The sequence below is a fragment of the Bacillus rossius genome (assembly GCF_032445375.1).
Source record: "Bacillus rossius redtenbacheri isolate Brsri chromosome 9 unlocalized genomic scaffold, Brsri_v3 Brsri_v3_scf9_2, whole genome shotgun sequence".
NCBI classification, from domain to species: Eukaryota; Metazoa; Arthropoda; class Insecta; order Phasmatodea; family Bacillidae; genus Bacillus; species Bacillus rossius.
Window position 1 is genome coordinate 34,244,780 of NW_026962013.1, and position 15,865 is coordinate 34,260,644.

At 48.9% G+C, this 15,865-nt stretch overlaps 1 protein-coding gene across 2 annotated transcripts in view; it reads right to left on the reverse strand.

The window, feature by feature from the left end:
* Positions 1-355: 355 nt before the first annotated feature.
* Positions 356-15,865, reverse strand: part of LOC134543149 (uncharacterized) — a 35,356-nt gene continuing 19,846 nt past the window's right edge. The window contains exons 2-3 of one of the 2 annotated variants that reach the window (XM_063388006.1): positions 1,441-1,824; positions 356-833 (exon numbers count right to left, since the gene is read on the reverse strand). In XM_063388006.1, the coding sequence (XP_063244076.1) occupies positions 468-833; positions 1,441-1,803 (729 nt within the window). In that variant the 5' untranslated portion in view covers positions 1,804-1,824 and the 3' untranslated portion in view covers positions 356-467. Of the gene's footprint in view, positions 834-1,440; positions 1,829-15,865 lie in introns of both variants that reach the window. The other variant, XM_063388007.1, reaches the window with a different exon arrangement.

Below are 15,865 nucleotides of genomic sequence, written 5' to 3' on the forward strand. Positions count from 1 at the left end.
TCAACTAAAATATTTATCCTTCGTAAGTTTATTGTTTTATTGATGTACATAGAGCATGTGTAAGTTTAAACTGTAAGTAAATCAGTCACCACGAACAGTGAGTATTAATTCACACCCTGGGTCTTGTGTAATTAAGGCATGGGTGGAGCCTGAATATCATCCTAGTGGGTGGGAGCAACGGGGTCATCAATAAGCCAAGCCCTGGAAATGACCATGCGGAATGATCACACTGCTCTACTGGCAGTTGGTGCCCAAGACAATATCTCTTCAAAAATTATAACATTTCATTTTAGCCCGAGGTTCAGAGTAAGGGTCGCCCAGCCAGCATATGACTGTGTATTAAAATACTACCACCTTTTCAATCAAGTACATAATTTTTTTATTAAATTACATAATTTCTGTTTTAAATGTGTAAGCAATGCATGTACAAAGAATTTTATATATCATCGCAGATGCTGGAAGACTCGTTAACCTATCCTCTTGGCCATGAGTATGACACACTTGCTGGTTATTCCCGGGAACACCTCATTGCCGTCCACCCTGTAGTCCTTGTAGTCGATGCGCGCCAACTTCTCGAAGCCCTCCCTGGTGGCCAGCACCTGAGACTCTATGGCGGTGAATGCAGTCACCGTCAGCTTCACCCCCACGGCCCGGCCCACGTCGAACCTGGCCTTCAGAATCTCCTTGCCCAGCCCTTGGCCTTGGAACTCCTTTGCCACCGACAGTCCCATGGCCGCGATGTACTCCTCCACTCCGTACTTCTCGAAAGGGTCTGCCAGGGAGTCCAAGTCGTCCAGAAGCTTCACGACCGACTTCATTACAACTCCTTCGTACTACGAGAAATAGGAAAATTTTCAGTTGAAGTCTCAACTGTATCGAAATATCAGGTACTAACATATAGATTATAGTTACTTTTGAAAAAGTCATTTCGCATGAATCACCTTAGGATCCAGTGGCGGCCTTAGACTTTATTGGGCCCTGTGCCATTTAATTTTAAGGGGCGATAATATTTTTGATAGTGACCTTACCAGGGGGAGGGGGACACTGTTGGGCGTGGAGGATTTTGAAATCTGCAAAAGTCTTTCTTTTTCCTGTACTATGAATATTTATGCCTCTGTATGAATGCACCACACACAGTTAGGTACAAATCCATATGCATAAATATAAAATATAAAGGAGTGTAATGTCTGAGAAAATAATAACCATAAAAGCATAAGAATTTATCATGAATTTGTTTTTACAGTTCTAATGATAGCTTGTAGCAGTTGGAAATAAATAACTATTAGACTGAGATCTAAAAAAAGAAAATTAACACACATCACTATAAAATACAGTAGTTAGTATACATCGACTAGTGATAAAATTATTACCAGACGAGGAAATGAGTAAAATATAATATTTATACTCTATTTAAAAAGAGAATCAGTTTTAGGAACTCACCTCGTGTTTCACGCTCTTCTCGGCTCGGGTGACGACGCCCAGCATGTTGGCGCCCGCGATCCTGGGCCGGGGTCCGTCGTCCTCGAGGAAGGCGACGACGGCTATCCTCTGGGCCAGCATCTCCTCCCAGAGGCCGCGCAGATCCTTCACGCTCGCCGAATCACTGTTTATGTTGAGGCACTTGCAGAGAGGCTCATTATGCATGAAGTGCTCCTCCATGAAGTCCACTAGCTCCTCCTCGCGGTCCTCAGGAACGTCCTGGATGACGAAGGACGGCACCTTGCCATCCACCGGCTTCCTGCCGACCGCTCGCCGCCACACCTTGGGGTGCGGCACTGAGTCGGGTCTCTTCCAGCTGGTCATCGTCCTCCTGGGCTGCTGCCTCTACCTGCACACAGAGAGCAGTTATACAAGGACACAATGTCCTTCTGGGCGGTTACCGCTACCTGCACAACCTTGCTCACAGAGAACAGTTATACAATAACACTGTGTCCTCCTGGGATGCTGTTTTTTTTTCCCTCTGCACAACATGACACTCAAATAACAGCTATACACTGACTCATTGCCCACTTTGCCTATAGAAGGATGACGCTATTCGAAGAAGCGTTAATGGGCCCGCCAATTGTAGCCAGCACAAGTTTATTTTTACTGTAAAAGTGATGGAGGCGGCAACCGGTAAAAAGAGCGCATAGACCTTTGTGCCCTTTTTCCGACCATCTTTTTTGTTCTTCTATCAAGCCATAGTGGTGAGAAAACATTGTGAAAATTTCAGTTCAATATCTCAACACTAGAGTTCAGTAACACAGTTTTTGTAAACACGTGTTTCATAGTCGTGGACATGTTGAAACAAAACATACATTGATACATTGTTCTTTTAGTTTGTGCTTTAAATGTTCTCTATTAATTAACTACAGTGATGTATATAACAGAGCCGGTTGAAAAAACAGACGGATGACGCATAGGTATGTAAATAAGGAACAAGAAAGTACAAAAATGAGTAAAGATCGAGGTGACGAGTATGTTAGGCAAAAATGTGAAGTAGTTCCATCAAGATGTTTTACATTGGTTGTGAATGTTGTATAAATAGATGTTAATAACATTTTCCACTTCAATACCAGTGTAACGTACGTATTTGACTCATCCTACAATGGGCCAAATAAGTCACTTAAAGATGCCTACCTATCAGTTTGTATGACTCTGTCTACTATTATCAACATTGGTAACAACCAAAAGAAAACTGTCCTCTTTCCCACTGTTAGTGCTTGTAAAATATATTATGTAAGAAGTTTGCGTACACAATTCGTTCAAGGAGACTGTGAATCAATTGAATAAATATTGAACGAGCCTAATCAGTAACATGTCACCTTACTTTTATGTTATCAGCATATTTCATTTTTTAGGCCTCTTTAAACACCTATAGTTATTTTTCTTCCACGTAGGTACTTATTTATAAAACCAATATATTTTATACTTTATTATTGTACAATAAATGAAAATTAATGTTTTGAGATCTTACAATACACATTATTTTAAACCTAACCCCTGGTTGGAAAATGGCACATAATATACTTATTTTATTTAACTGTTTAATTTAAACTAGAATTTTTAAGATCAAACACACAATACAAATAAAACTTAAGTAGTTATAAAACACTTATGATACAAAATGAAATAAATCATTTATATCTTAAGAGTTGTAAGTGTTTAAATCATTAAGGCTCAATATCTCAAAATAATTTTTTGACATACATGACTCTTTTCCGGATGCTGCCGCAATTGTGGTTCGAAGGGGGGTGCGGAAGACTGCCATATCGTAAGACTACCATAATGTGAGTATTCCGCTTGGCCTCTTCGAAAAAGGCGGAAATGTACCAAACGGAAAAGTTCCATACATCCCAAGGACGAAACGGAATTCTGCCATATTTTCTTACACCCTCCATGGAATGAGTACAACAGCATTGCCTTCGAAGTAGTGTATAGAATACTCGGTAGGCAGCGCTGTGAACCCTCCAACTATTTCTTAGGTTAACTTAAATGCTACAGATAGCGCTTCTGACGGTTACTTTCTGTAGTTCCAATATTAAATCAACTCAACAGATTGCACACTAATAGAAACAAATGTTTCCAAAAATGGGTTATAGTAAGCAGCATTGTATACGTATAACCGCGATCTGTAAAAATAAAAATATGGTAGTTTTCAATTATGTCACTTTTCCTCATGTTTTGACCATCGGGGACGGGGGACTGAAGACTGCCATACTGAAACAATTCCACCTGGGAGCGACGGAAAACTACCATAAGATAAAACGTGACCATACAGTCCTAATACTCGAACGAAATGAGTAAATTATGTATATTATCTTAGAAAGAATTTGTATAAATAAACAGCATACAAAGTCTTGATTCTAACTACTGTTTTAACTCCAGGCCACTAGTTGAAATGAAATGTAATCTAGTGACCGAAAATCACAATTCCCTGACAACCGACGGTTAAGTAAGTAAAATATTGCATTATTTATATCATATGTCTGAAATGCCACGTCCGATTATCACCATCAGGTGTATTGTCATCTATACTACTGAGTTTATATTATGCAATGTCTATCAAAAGAACAATAAAATAAACTTAAGCAGTAATGATTTCACAAAAAAAAATATATTTTTTACGTTACTACATCATTAATAACACCCACATTGGGGTTCATTTTCCGTGGTCTGATTTCACTATTAACTTACTTTTCAATGGATGTGGTGTTGTTTTTGTCATGTTGGGGATGTTACTGTATTTTATTGTGATTCCAGCATTATGTTTTTAGCATGTGCTGTGAAAACTATTAGAAGAGTATTTTAACTATATATGTACAGAAAAAACAATCACAGCATTTCCAACCTGTGAACTGTGAATACGGAATATTTGTTATACGTTACTTGAGAACGATTTACGTTTGCTGTTTAAGTTTTATTGATTAAGTAGTTGTGAAATTAGACCTATATTTTAACTGCCTCAATTACTAAGAAATCATTTAGAAATGCTGTAATGTGCTGGTTAAGTGAAAACATTTCAGAACATTAATTTATGAAAGTATTGAAATCATTTTTATGTATGTTTACCAGGGGAATAGCCTATTTACGATATTATTTTTCTTATTCTGAAATGCTTGCTTGTCCGTAAAAATATTAATAGCGAGATCAATGCAGACGGCAAAACACAACGCCACAATATAGCGATAATTTGAGAGGAATTAGCCATGATCTACTGTACGGATCCGTCCTATCGAGACTCACGGCCGTTGGTTTCACGTTGTAACACCCCTCGTGCCTCAAAATAGAATTATTTGGAATTAATTAAAAGAGCCTTGGAAACAAGCTGGGAAAAAAAATACGTTAAATGAAATGATTTACCAGAGGCGACACGAGGTGGGAACAAACACAATTTAGGAACTTCCTGTAACAAGCAAAGGGGAAGTTGGAGGATCGTTATAATCAATAAAATAAAAACTACACGATTAACTTGATCTATAGTTTCCCTGTTTTATTTGCCCTGATGAATATCATGTTTCAATTATTTTAACATACATACAAAAGATTTAACAATTTTCCAAGATTAACAAAAGGAACACGAAATTGGGGCCGGCCCGGCTTACTGAGCATAATTAACATTTTTAGTTTGAACTATAAACATTTGCATTATGAGTTTTACACCCAAAGTTGGATGGATCCGAGGATTACATTGATAATGAGTTCGATTAGTTTTACATTTTCTTGAGAAAAACACTGGTCGCTGGTGGGTTGGTCATCCGGTGAAGATAGTTCGTAGCTAGGTAAGGGGGAAATGTTGAATTTACATTACCACCCGGGGTCTTCAAACGATCACTTCGGGTGGTAGAAAAGTTTCTTCTAATGTTTCTTCCCACGGAACAGGGAAGGGGGGGAGGACACGAGATGAGAGCATCAATCTCTCCCGGTCATCGAACCCTGTCTGCAACAGTCCAAATCAAAACTGATTAGAACTGGTATACAGGCAGTCTATGGGGCAGAAAATGCCCGGAAAACAAATTTAAAGGGAAAAAGGAGGGTTCGCGAATTATCACTCACCAAAACAGGGGAGTTGCCCAGCACACTGCAGTCGTGGAGTCAGCCAGGCTCGGGAGCTCGCGAATTGCGCGGCAGGACGCGGATGATTTCTTCATAATAATAAATTTCAAAGAGGAAAATTTCTAAGGCAAATAACTAAACTATGCAGACAGACTAATCTACTAAAATGGACTTGAGGGATAGCATCCCTTATACAAGGCGACTACATATTCGTTAACGGTCGGATGAAATCTACCCGATTCGCCGATACCCGAGGGAGGTCTGTCTGCAGCCGCGACGCGAGTTGATCTGTCGCACGGTAAACGGCGTCTCGTAATTAAAAAGTGCCCACCTGCTCTAACAGGTGGAAGGGGGTGGTGTCTGGCCCGCCGAAAAATACCGAACTTGCCCGAACGCGGGCAGAAAAAACACTCTAGCAGGAGTCTTGAAGTTGGCCACACTGGGCGACCGTAGAGAACTCTGTCGGAGGCGGCTGAGTTGAAAGGAATCGACTCGCGCCGGGCGTCCATATAACTCAAGGGAGAGCGGTGCTGCTCTCTGGTGCCCTAGCGGGTAGGCAAGTGGAGAAGTTAGCGACTTGACCGCTAGGAATCGCTTGTGATCAGTTTTGGCGCCCTCGCTTTACGAAGAGACCTTGGAAACGGTCACCGGTGTCCAGGGGGTTACGACCGGTCATTGGTCTTACTTGGAACTGAGAAGGGGGGGAGGTGGGGGTAAAATGCAACGCTGATGGGAAACTACGCCCCGTCGTGGCTACAGAGGGGCGAATATAACACTACGACGTGATGAAAAAGGCGAATCTCAGCTCGTCTCTGCGAACTGGTCGCCTGCAAGCTACAGGCTTGCCTTTGCAGTTAGGGTCACGAAGAGAAATGATATTACAGGCTTGAGGCGTGACTGAAGGCGGGGGAAATATTAGCCAGAATGCTAGCCTAGCATGAGGCTGGGAAAGAAAATCAGCTCGCCTCTGAGAACAGAGGCTGAGGGCCTGGCCGTAAAGAAAATAAGATGAGAGAAAAAAAAAATAATAATATTTCCAAAATATTTCAGATTACAAAATTTTTAAATAAAACGTGCCTAAATACTTAATACACGGCACAACGTGAAACTTATACGTCAGCGAGTCGCTCTTAGTGTAATGGTTTAAAATAAAAACAATAAAAACGAGAAATTGACTACGTACTAAAAATTTTAATTCAAAACAGACACTAAATTGTAGCTTACTATTCATTTCAATTAACATGTTTAACATTGGCCTGTGATATGATAAATGCGATACCGAAGGCATAATATAAAAATTAATGTTTTTTGGTGAACGTACAATCTGTATTTCCCAGTGTTGTCAGTTCTCTATACACAATCACACGAATCAACGCGCTATTACATCTGAGTCGTGAGCTACACTGAACAGAATTTTTTTTCCGAACCTAAATTAAAACTAAGTGTATTGGGAGGTCTAGGTAAGGAAGACTTAAGTGCGTCTCAGGCCGAAGCCTATATAGTTAGGAAAATGTTAAAGCAAAATGATACTGACCTTTTCGTCAGACTTTTTCTGGTACCCATATGTTTCGCTGTGATTTTTAAGACGTTTCACGTCAAAATGATATGACAATTACGAGTCGGGATTTGAACCTATGTTCTCTGGAATACGAAAATAGTGTCTTACGACTCGGTCCAGAAACTTCGATAGTGTATCTTTTCTCATCTTCAGATTACATTGTAGTGATTCCTTATGCTACAGGCGTGAGTGTACGATTATTTCATAACAGTATAAATACATAGTTTCATACTATAGTACTCCATGTAGGCTATCATCACATGTCTTGAAAAATTATTGACCTCTAATATTATAAGTACAACTATCAAAAATTACGGTCTCCAAAATTTTAATTCACGTCGTTTGAGTATATAGTGTACTATTGCGTGTAACTACATACGATTTACCATGGGTGTAGACAGTATTTGTGGAAGGGGAGGGCAAAATCCAGTCCCTCCGGAAACTCTTTTACAAAGATAATGCTTGGGAATAAATTTTTAGGTTAGTTGACGATCCCTTAAGATTTTTTTTTTTAAATTCCTGCCATTGTAATTTTTGTAAAATAAAATTCTTTGTCTAAATAAATCTGGCAACCCTACGCTCTTGACACTTATTGCTACAGAAAAAGGTTCATCTTTTGAATAAGCTTCTCTGCACTAATACCTGTGCCTTGTTAACAGAAGTGTAAACAAATATACACATAAAACAAACAAAACACAAATCTGTTTAAAGAAAGTCAGTCTCTATGTGAATATCAACAAATTCAGTGTACTTCATTAAATAAATTTCCACTGACAAACAACATTTTAAATAATAGGTAAATTAATTCAAGATGTAGTTTCGGATATACGCCATTATCTACTAATTAAACTGTATGTCATGACAAACCTCAGTCTGTTTGTGCATTAAGAAGGGAATAGATCTCTTTCCCGAAACTGTGTTAGTCTGCGCTATAATCGTTGTGGTTTTCAAAATATGTTTTTTCGCTCAACTATTGCTTACGGTGTTCGTCTACTTCACTGTCATCACTGTTTATTCACATCGCTGGGTTCACCCGTGCGTCTCTGTATAGCCGTTTATTCAATTTTTATCTGTTAAGTTTTATCGTTGAGCTATTCTTTTTTCCGTTGTACATCGTAAATTTTCTTTGTAAATGTAACAGAAATATTCATGTAAACTGACATATTTGTACATTTACATGAAAATAACTGTATCACTACAGGGGCGCAACAACTACATTTCCAAAGGGGTTGGTGGGGGGGGGGGGGGGCAATATACATTTTTATAAAGAATCACTGATCCCCCCTATTGAAGCGGGGGGTCCGGGGGTCCTCCCCCGGGAAAAATTGTATTTCAAGGTGTAAAATGGTGCTATTTAAGCAGTTTTATTATCTAAAAATTGATTACACAGTACTTTCTTTGCCCCTTTGGCCCCCACTTCAAGGTTTCAGAGAGGGGGGGGGGGCAAAATACCCTTGCCCCCCCCCCTGTTGTTGCGCCTCGGTATCACTACAAAATAGTGTTACCATTTATGTTTCGTGTTGCCCCCAGTACCTCCAGTATTTAGTTATTTGTAAACAGTTGTTTGAATAGTTTTCCAGTATTAACTGCGCATGTTAAGCACGGTAAAACAAAAGAAAGCCAAAAGTAATATAAAAAAGTTAACTTTTCTTTGGCTTTAAAACCAAATAAATAAAATGTTTATACAATAACTTAATGCTTGTAAAGACACACATATTTCAACTAAACAAACTCTTTTAAATTCTAATAGGTATTTATTCAAAATAACTTTACCATCGACAGTGCAAGCTCTTACATATGTTTTCACTTGTCTGTATTTCTATATAATTATTGTTCAGCGGGACTGTAATTTTGTTTGCAGAAAATCAACTAAAAAATTGCCAGACTAGTTATACAAATTATATTTCACCGTTATGAAATTACATAAATCATGCTGGACGAACAACATAAGAACACATAAATTTGTTCGTTACCGTGGTTAGATGTTACTGCACGTGTTAATGACACACGAAACTACAGTAAACTCTTGGAATAACATAATGTCAGTGTTAAGAAGACAGCAAATATCCGCTCTACCACTCTGCTTCTGGGGTAGAGCGCCTGCCTTGTGACTTGTAGGACCCGGGTTCGCGCCCCGGCTCCTCCAAGGCGGATTGCCCAGACAAAATGGTGGCATTTTCTTTGGTAGGAATACAATCCCTTGCAACAAGTAGGGCTACCAAAGAAACGGTGGATGGAACAGAAAAAAACCTTCCAGGTTTCTTTTCTTGGGCTCCCCATGCGGTGGCCATTCCGGGGGTTTCTCCGGGAGAACGGCAAAAATATATATACATATATATATACATATATATTGACGACAGTCGTCGTACCCTCCCAGATACAGAGGCCGTACCTGGCCACCGACGCGGGCCTGAGGGGGCCTGTTTTCCCCCCCAGTGAACCCCAGTGTGTGCGACGGCCAGGGACGCACCCGCGTGCGCCCTAGCATGCCAACGAGTGTTTTTTCTATGTGACTTTATCTTTTATTTCAGTGTGTATATATTTGTAAACGATTAAGGGATTTGAATGTGTGTAATTAACTTATTTTATTTATTATTCATTGTGCAAGTTCGCTGTGTAATTAATGTCTCGTGTATGTCTTTGTAAATAATTCAATAACTTTTTCTGAAGTGTTTCGCCGTAGTATGTAATTGCAGCCTGGCGCGCCGCGGGACGGAGCTCTCTCCCACGCCGGCCGATTTTCCCCTCCCTCCCCGCCACCCGCGGGCGCCGGCCCGCGGGCGAGCGGGGAGAGGCAGTCGCGTCCTGGTCTCGAGCGGAGACAGACGTGTTCGTTGCTCCGCGAGCCGCGCACGTTGCGCTCGGGATTGAACGTTCGCTCAGTCCGCAGTCGGTCACGGCAGCTGAGCTGCCACCGCGAATCAGCTTAGCATTGTTAACTTACGAGTCATCGGGAGACGTGTCTAGCGGGCAGTTTCTACAACGCGAACGTGGTGCTACGAGTCTCTGAACTTTTCGCCGTCCACGGAACATTACGTAACGGGCCGCGTATGTACAGCGCTCCGTCTTCGGGCCCTCTCTCACTGGGTCAGCCTAGCATTAATAAACTTTACGATTCGCGCCGAAACGTATTTGAGAACCGCCCCGTCATCAGGGAGTCCGTGTCGCCGTGGTAGGGCACTTGTTCCGCGACGGTTCCACCAGGCTGCGGCAGGACTTTATAAGCGTTAATAAAAGACGGCTCGTGAAATTCGTTAATGCCGTGTTCTGCTTGCGACAACCTACCAACATTCCTCGCAATCACTTCACTCTCCCTCCAGGTCCCGCCTTTCCCGGTCCCGGCCACGTTGGCCTGGACCCACACCTCTCCGACGAGGGCAGTACGGGCATAAAAGGACATTTATTTCAACGGGAAAACGGGGACCAGAAGCCGAGGGACGTCATTTGGCGCCCAACTAGTGTGGCCGTAAGCATACGCAAGCGCACGCAAGCGCACGCAAGCGCACGCAAGCGCGCAGGTGCAGGACAGAACGGAAGCAGGTGGGGCTGCGCGGCGTGGGAGCGGCTCGAATTCGAGACGTCGCGCCGGCGCGCCGGCGGGAGATAACGCAGGGCGGGAACGGCGCGAACACGAGACGTTTCGGCGAGAGATAGCGCGTCGTGGGGGACAGAAATACAAGACGGCGGTGCAGCGGTATCCCGGACTGAAGATAACGCGCTGGGGAGGATCGTATTGTATTACTGGGGGAGATTGTGTTCACGATCCGCGGATCAGTAGCACAGGAGGACAGGATGGCGTGGAAACAGGCGGGACAAGAAAGATACGATCTAATCAGTTTCGAAACGGACTTGTGTGAGGAGGGAGACTCCGCGAAAATGGACGTAAAAAACGAGGTGTGCGGGTCCGGCGGCGCGGCCGAGGGCGCGAACAGCACGGACAGCACAGTTGAGGACAGTAATCGGGAACAGGGGGACAGGCACGCGGACGCAGATGGGCCGGTAGTGCGGTACGTGAGCGCGCAGTTTGAGTTGCCAGAGTTTGCGGGGAGAGACAACGAGGACCCGCGGGAGTTTTTGCGGGAGTGTGAACACCTCCTAAAACTGTACGAAGTGCGACGGGCGGAGTGGACGCCGCGAGTGGCGGGACAGCTCCGCGGTGAGGCAAGGAACTGGTGGTCAATGGCCGGGAGTTTTGATACCGAGTGGGGACATTTTGTACGCCAAGTCAAAACTAGGTTTGATAACGATCAGGCGCGGGCAATGTGTTTGCGGACATTTTATTGCCGAAACCAGGAGGAGGACGAGAGTGCAGAGCAGTTCATTTACGAGAAGTTACGCATGTTCCGCCGATTGGGGACAAGTGGGGACGTGAGTGCGGCGTTGCCAACCATTGTCGAACAATTGCTGCCAGAGTTTCGCCCCTTCATGAGGATGGCTGCTGGTCGTGACACGGAGGAGTTCGTGGCCCTCGCCCGCGTGATCGAACGTGACATGTCGCAGTGGAGGACGGCACTCAGGGGCGCGAGAGCTCCCCGTGCTCGCTCGGGGCCGCGGGGGGTCACCGTCACAGAGGTCACGGACAGTGACTTGGCCGTGGTGAGCTACGCCGGCGGCGCGGGACCGCGCAGGACAACAGACCGCGGTGGCACCAGGGAACGCCCGGAACCAGCTGCGACAGGAGGAGGACGTCACGAGCGGACAGATACGAGAGAGAGGGACGAACGTCCGCCACGATGCCGTTTTTGCCTGGACGCGTACCATTGGCATCGCCTCTGCCCCACCAGAGCCGCGTGGGAGGAGGCGCGCGAAGGCAACACGTCGCAGGCGGGAAACGCAGGACCGGGGGCGGAGGGACAACTGGGTGCCGCTCCCCGGCCCGCCAGCCACCGGCAGTCCCAGTAACTGACAGAACACGTCGACCACCACCGGCGCCTACCGCACTAACGTCCTGTATGCCGCCGGGAAGCAGGGGACAACGGGACTACTCCTCATCAGCTGTCCCCACGCCGAGGCAACTGCGGGGACAGCTGACTGCCGGCGCCACCACCGCGGCCCTGAGGCCGGGTATACCAGGGCCGGACCAGCCGCCTCGTCGACACGCCGTCGACGGGGTGGACAACCAGAGCGTCAGCGCAGGCATCCCGCCGGCCATCTCCGTGCAGGGACAGCTGACTGCCGGCGCCACCACCGCGGCCCTGAGGCCGGTTATACCAGGGCCGGACCAGCCGCCTCGTCGACACGCCGTCGACGGGGTGGACAATCAGAGCATCAGCGCAGGCGTCCCGCCGGCCATCTCCGGGCAGGGACAGCTGACTGCCGGCGCCACCACCGCGGCCCTGAGGCCGGGTGTACCAGGGCCGGACCAGCCGCCTCGTCGACACGCCGTCGACGGGGTGGACAATCAGAGCATCAGCGCAGGCATCGTGCCGGCCATCTCCGGGCAGGGACAGCTGACTGCCGGCGCCACCACCGCGGCCCTGAGGCCGGGTATACCAGGGTCGGACCAGCTGCCTCGTCGACACGCCGTCGATGGGGCGGACAACCAGAGCATCAGCGCAGGCATCCCGCCGGCCATCTCCGTGCAGGGACAGCTGACTGCCGGCGCCACCACCGCGGCCCTGAGGCCGGTTATACCAGGGCCGGACCAGCCGCCTCGTCGACCTGTCGTCGACGAGGTGGACCACCGGAACGTCAACACGTCGGCGCCGGAGCGAGCCGCGGACCTCGCCGCGAGTTCCCCACGCCCGGACGGCCAGGTGGCCGGGGGCGGTGGGGGACAGACGACTGCACAGCTGGGGCAGGTCGGCCCCGAGGAGCCGGAGCTGCTGCGAATTCCTGTCCGCGCTAACGGGCGGGAGATGCTGGCCCTGGTGGACACCGCCGCCAGCCGAACCTACATCGCGGCCCACCTGGTGGGAGCGGAGGCAGTGACACCGCGGAGGGAGCTGGTGCAGCTGGCCACCAGGGACGCCGTCGTTGCAGCAGGGGGCATCACTCAGGTAACAATGAGCATCGTTGGTCACGTTAGCCACGTCGAGGCCTGGGTGGTCCCCGAGCTCCGCGAGGGGCTGATTCTGGGGGTCCCATGGCTGCACGAGGTCGACGCCACCGTGGAAGTACGAGCTGGCCGGATGCACTTCGGCACCCAGGGGCGCTGGACGGTGTACGGCGTGCACCAGGTTCCCCCCAGTCCCCCTCAGTCAGTCATTCGCCTAGAAGACCTTCAGCACGGTGTTCCAGAGGAGTACGTCGATGTCATCAACCATGTCCTCACCTCTCAGGCACAGGTATTTGCGGCCGCGGACCGGCTACGACGGACAAACGTGACGGAGCACCGGATACCGATGGTACCGCACCGCCCTCCCTTTGAGAAGGTATACGGATTTGGCATCCGGGAACGGGAGGCCATACAGACTCAAATTGACGAGATGTTACGTGACGGGGTAGTGGAACCCAGCACCTCCCCGTATAACTCACGGGTGGTGCTGGCCACCAAGAAAGACGGAAGTCTACGCTTTTGCGTAAACTTCAAGGCGATAAACAAACTGACCATTCCCGCCCCGCCCCCGCAGATCAATATCACAGACGCACTGGCAGGACTGGGGGACGCCACTATTTTCACGACACTAGACTTAAAATCAGGCTACTGGCAGGTGCCGGTATGTCTGGAGGACCGCCCTAAGACGGCATTTACGGCACCAGACGGTCGACGTTACCAGTTCTGCGCCATGCCGTTTGGTCTCATGGACGCCCCTGCCACGTTCCAGGCCCTGATGGTACGTGTTCTGGATGGGTACATTGGTGAGTTCGCCAGTGCCTATCTGGACGACGTTATCATCTGGTCCAGGACGTGGGAGGAACACGCGCACCATCTGGCATTGGTGCTAGAACGTATGGCCAGACACAGACTGACGTGCGCCCCAAAGAAATGCCACATTGGGGCCACGGAAATAGAGTTCCTAGGACACATAGTGACGGCGGAGGGGTGCCACCCCCGACCTGAGCAGTTGGAGCTAATAGAGGGAAAGGGGGCACCGAAGACCAGGAAGCAGCTCCAGAAGCTGCTGGGGCTGCTCAACTGGCTGCGGTCCTTCGTCCCCGACTTCGCCACGGTGACGGCCCCGATGACGGACCTACTGTCGCCGAAGACTAAGTTCCGGTGGACCCCCGCCGCGGACGAGGCCTTGCGACAGGTGAAGCGCCGGTTCAGGAACTGTCACACGCTCTCACGCCTGGTGCCCAGCCGCCCCATCTTCATCCAGACGGATGCGAGTCGGGAGGGGATGGGGGCGGTGTTGTACCAGATGGATGACCGGGGCGAGAGGCGCGTGATCGAGTACGCCAGTGCCAAGTTTGGGCAGGCTGAGCGGAAGTATCACGTGAATGAGCAAGAGTGCCTTGCGGTGGTCTGGGCCCTACAGAGGTACCGTCACCACGTCGAGGGCCGCTCATTCACGCTGAGAACCGACAGCCAATGCCTCCGCTGGTTGGACTCCGCTCAGGGCCGGAAGTCTAAGTTCACTCGGTGGGCCATGCTGATCCAGGAATTCTCGTTCACGGTCGAGCACATTCCTGGACGTGAAAATCAGTTGGCCGACGAGTTGTCCCGGAATCCGGACCCTGAGAATGAGTTCCACGACGACCAGGGCTGGGAGGAAGTGCTCATCCCTGAGCGTGAGCGCGGGGTAGAGGACTCGGTGCCGCGACCGTGCGCGTTGTATGCGCTGACAAGCCCCACTGCTCCTGCACCCGACGCGCGACCCGAGACTATGACTGACCTGCTGGCGTGGGTCCACGCGGCGCAACTCCGGGACCCCGACACCCGGACCCGACTTACAGAGTGTGGGGAGGGGGTGATACCGGGCTGCCGGAGCCTGAACGGGGTGCTCCAGACCAGGGGGGCTCACAGGTCGAGCGGGTGGCGGACCCACGTGCCGCCCGAGGCCAGGCGCTGGGTCCTGAGCTACCTGCATGACCACCCCCTGGCGGGACACCCGGGCGCGGAGCAGACGCTGCGTGAGGTCAGACGGACGTTCCGCTGGCCTGGCGACGCGGCAGAAGTGAGACGCTACGTGCGGGCCTGCCTGCGTTGCCAGGAGCGGAAGTCCAGGCGACCCGACGGCAAGGAGCAGCAGGTCCCACGACGGCCCCGGAATCCCTTCCACACTGTGGCGGTGGATATTATGGGGCCGTATCCTCGCACGTCCCGTGGTCGGCGATTCATTGTTGTGGTCACGGATGTCTTCACCCGCTGGGCGGAGGCGTTCGCAGTACCAAACGTGAAAGCCGGCACCGTGATTGCCCTGCTCGAGCGCGAGTTCTTCCCGCGATACGGGTACCCCGCGGTCCTGCTGACGGACAACGGGGTGCAGTTCACGGGGAGAAGCTGGCGAGTGTCCTGCGCGTGTTGGGGGGTGGAGCATCACACGACGCCCACCTACCATCCGCGCGCGAATCCGACCGAAAGGCGGAATCAGGACATTAAAACTCAGCTGCGCATCCGGTTGGACGAGGACCACACCAAGTGGGACCTGCACCTGCCGACGCTGCTGTTTTGCCTGCGCCGTCGGACGAACGCGGTCACGGGCCATTCCCCCGCTGAACTGGTGCAGGGCCGGAACCTCGCCCTGCCCGGGGAAGCGCGAGCAACCCCCGACTTGCACGACATGACCACGGACAATCTGCGCGAAGACGCCCGACGTCGCCAAGCTGACTACCTGACTAGACGTACGCCGCAGACGCACCAGCCCCCAGCACGACTAGAGCCTGGCC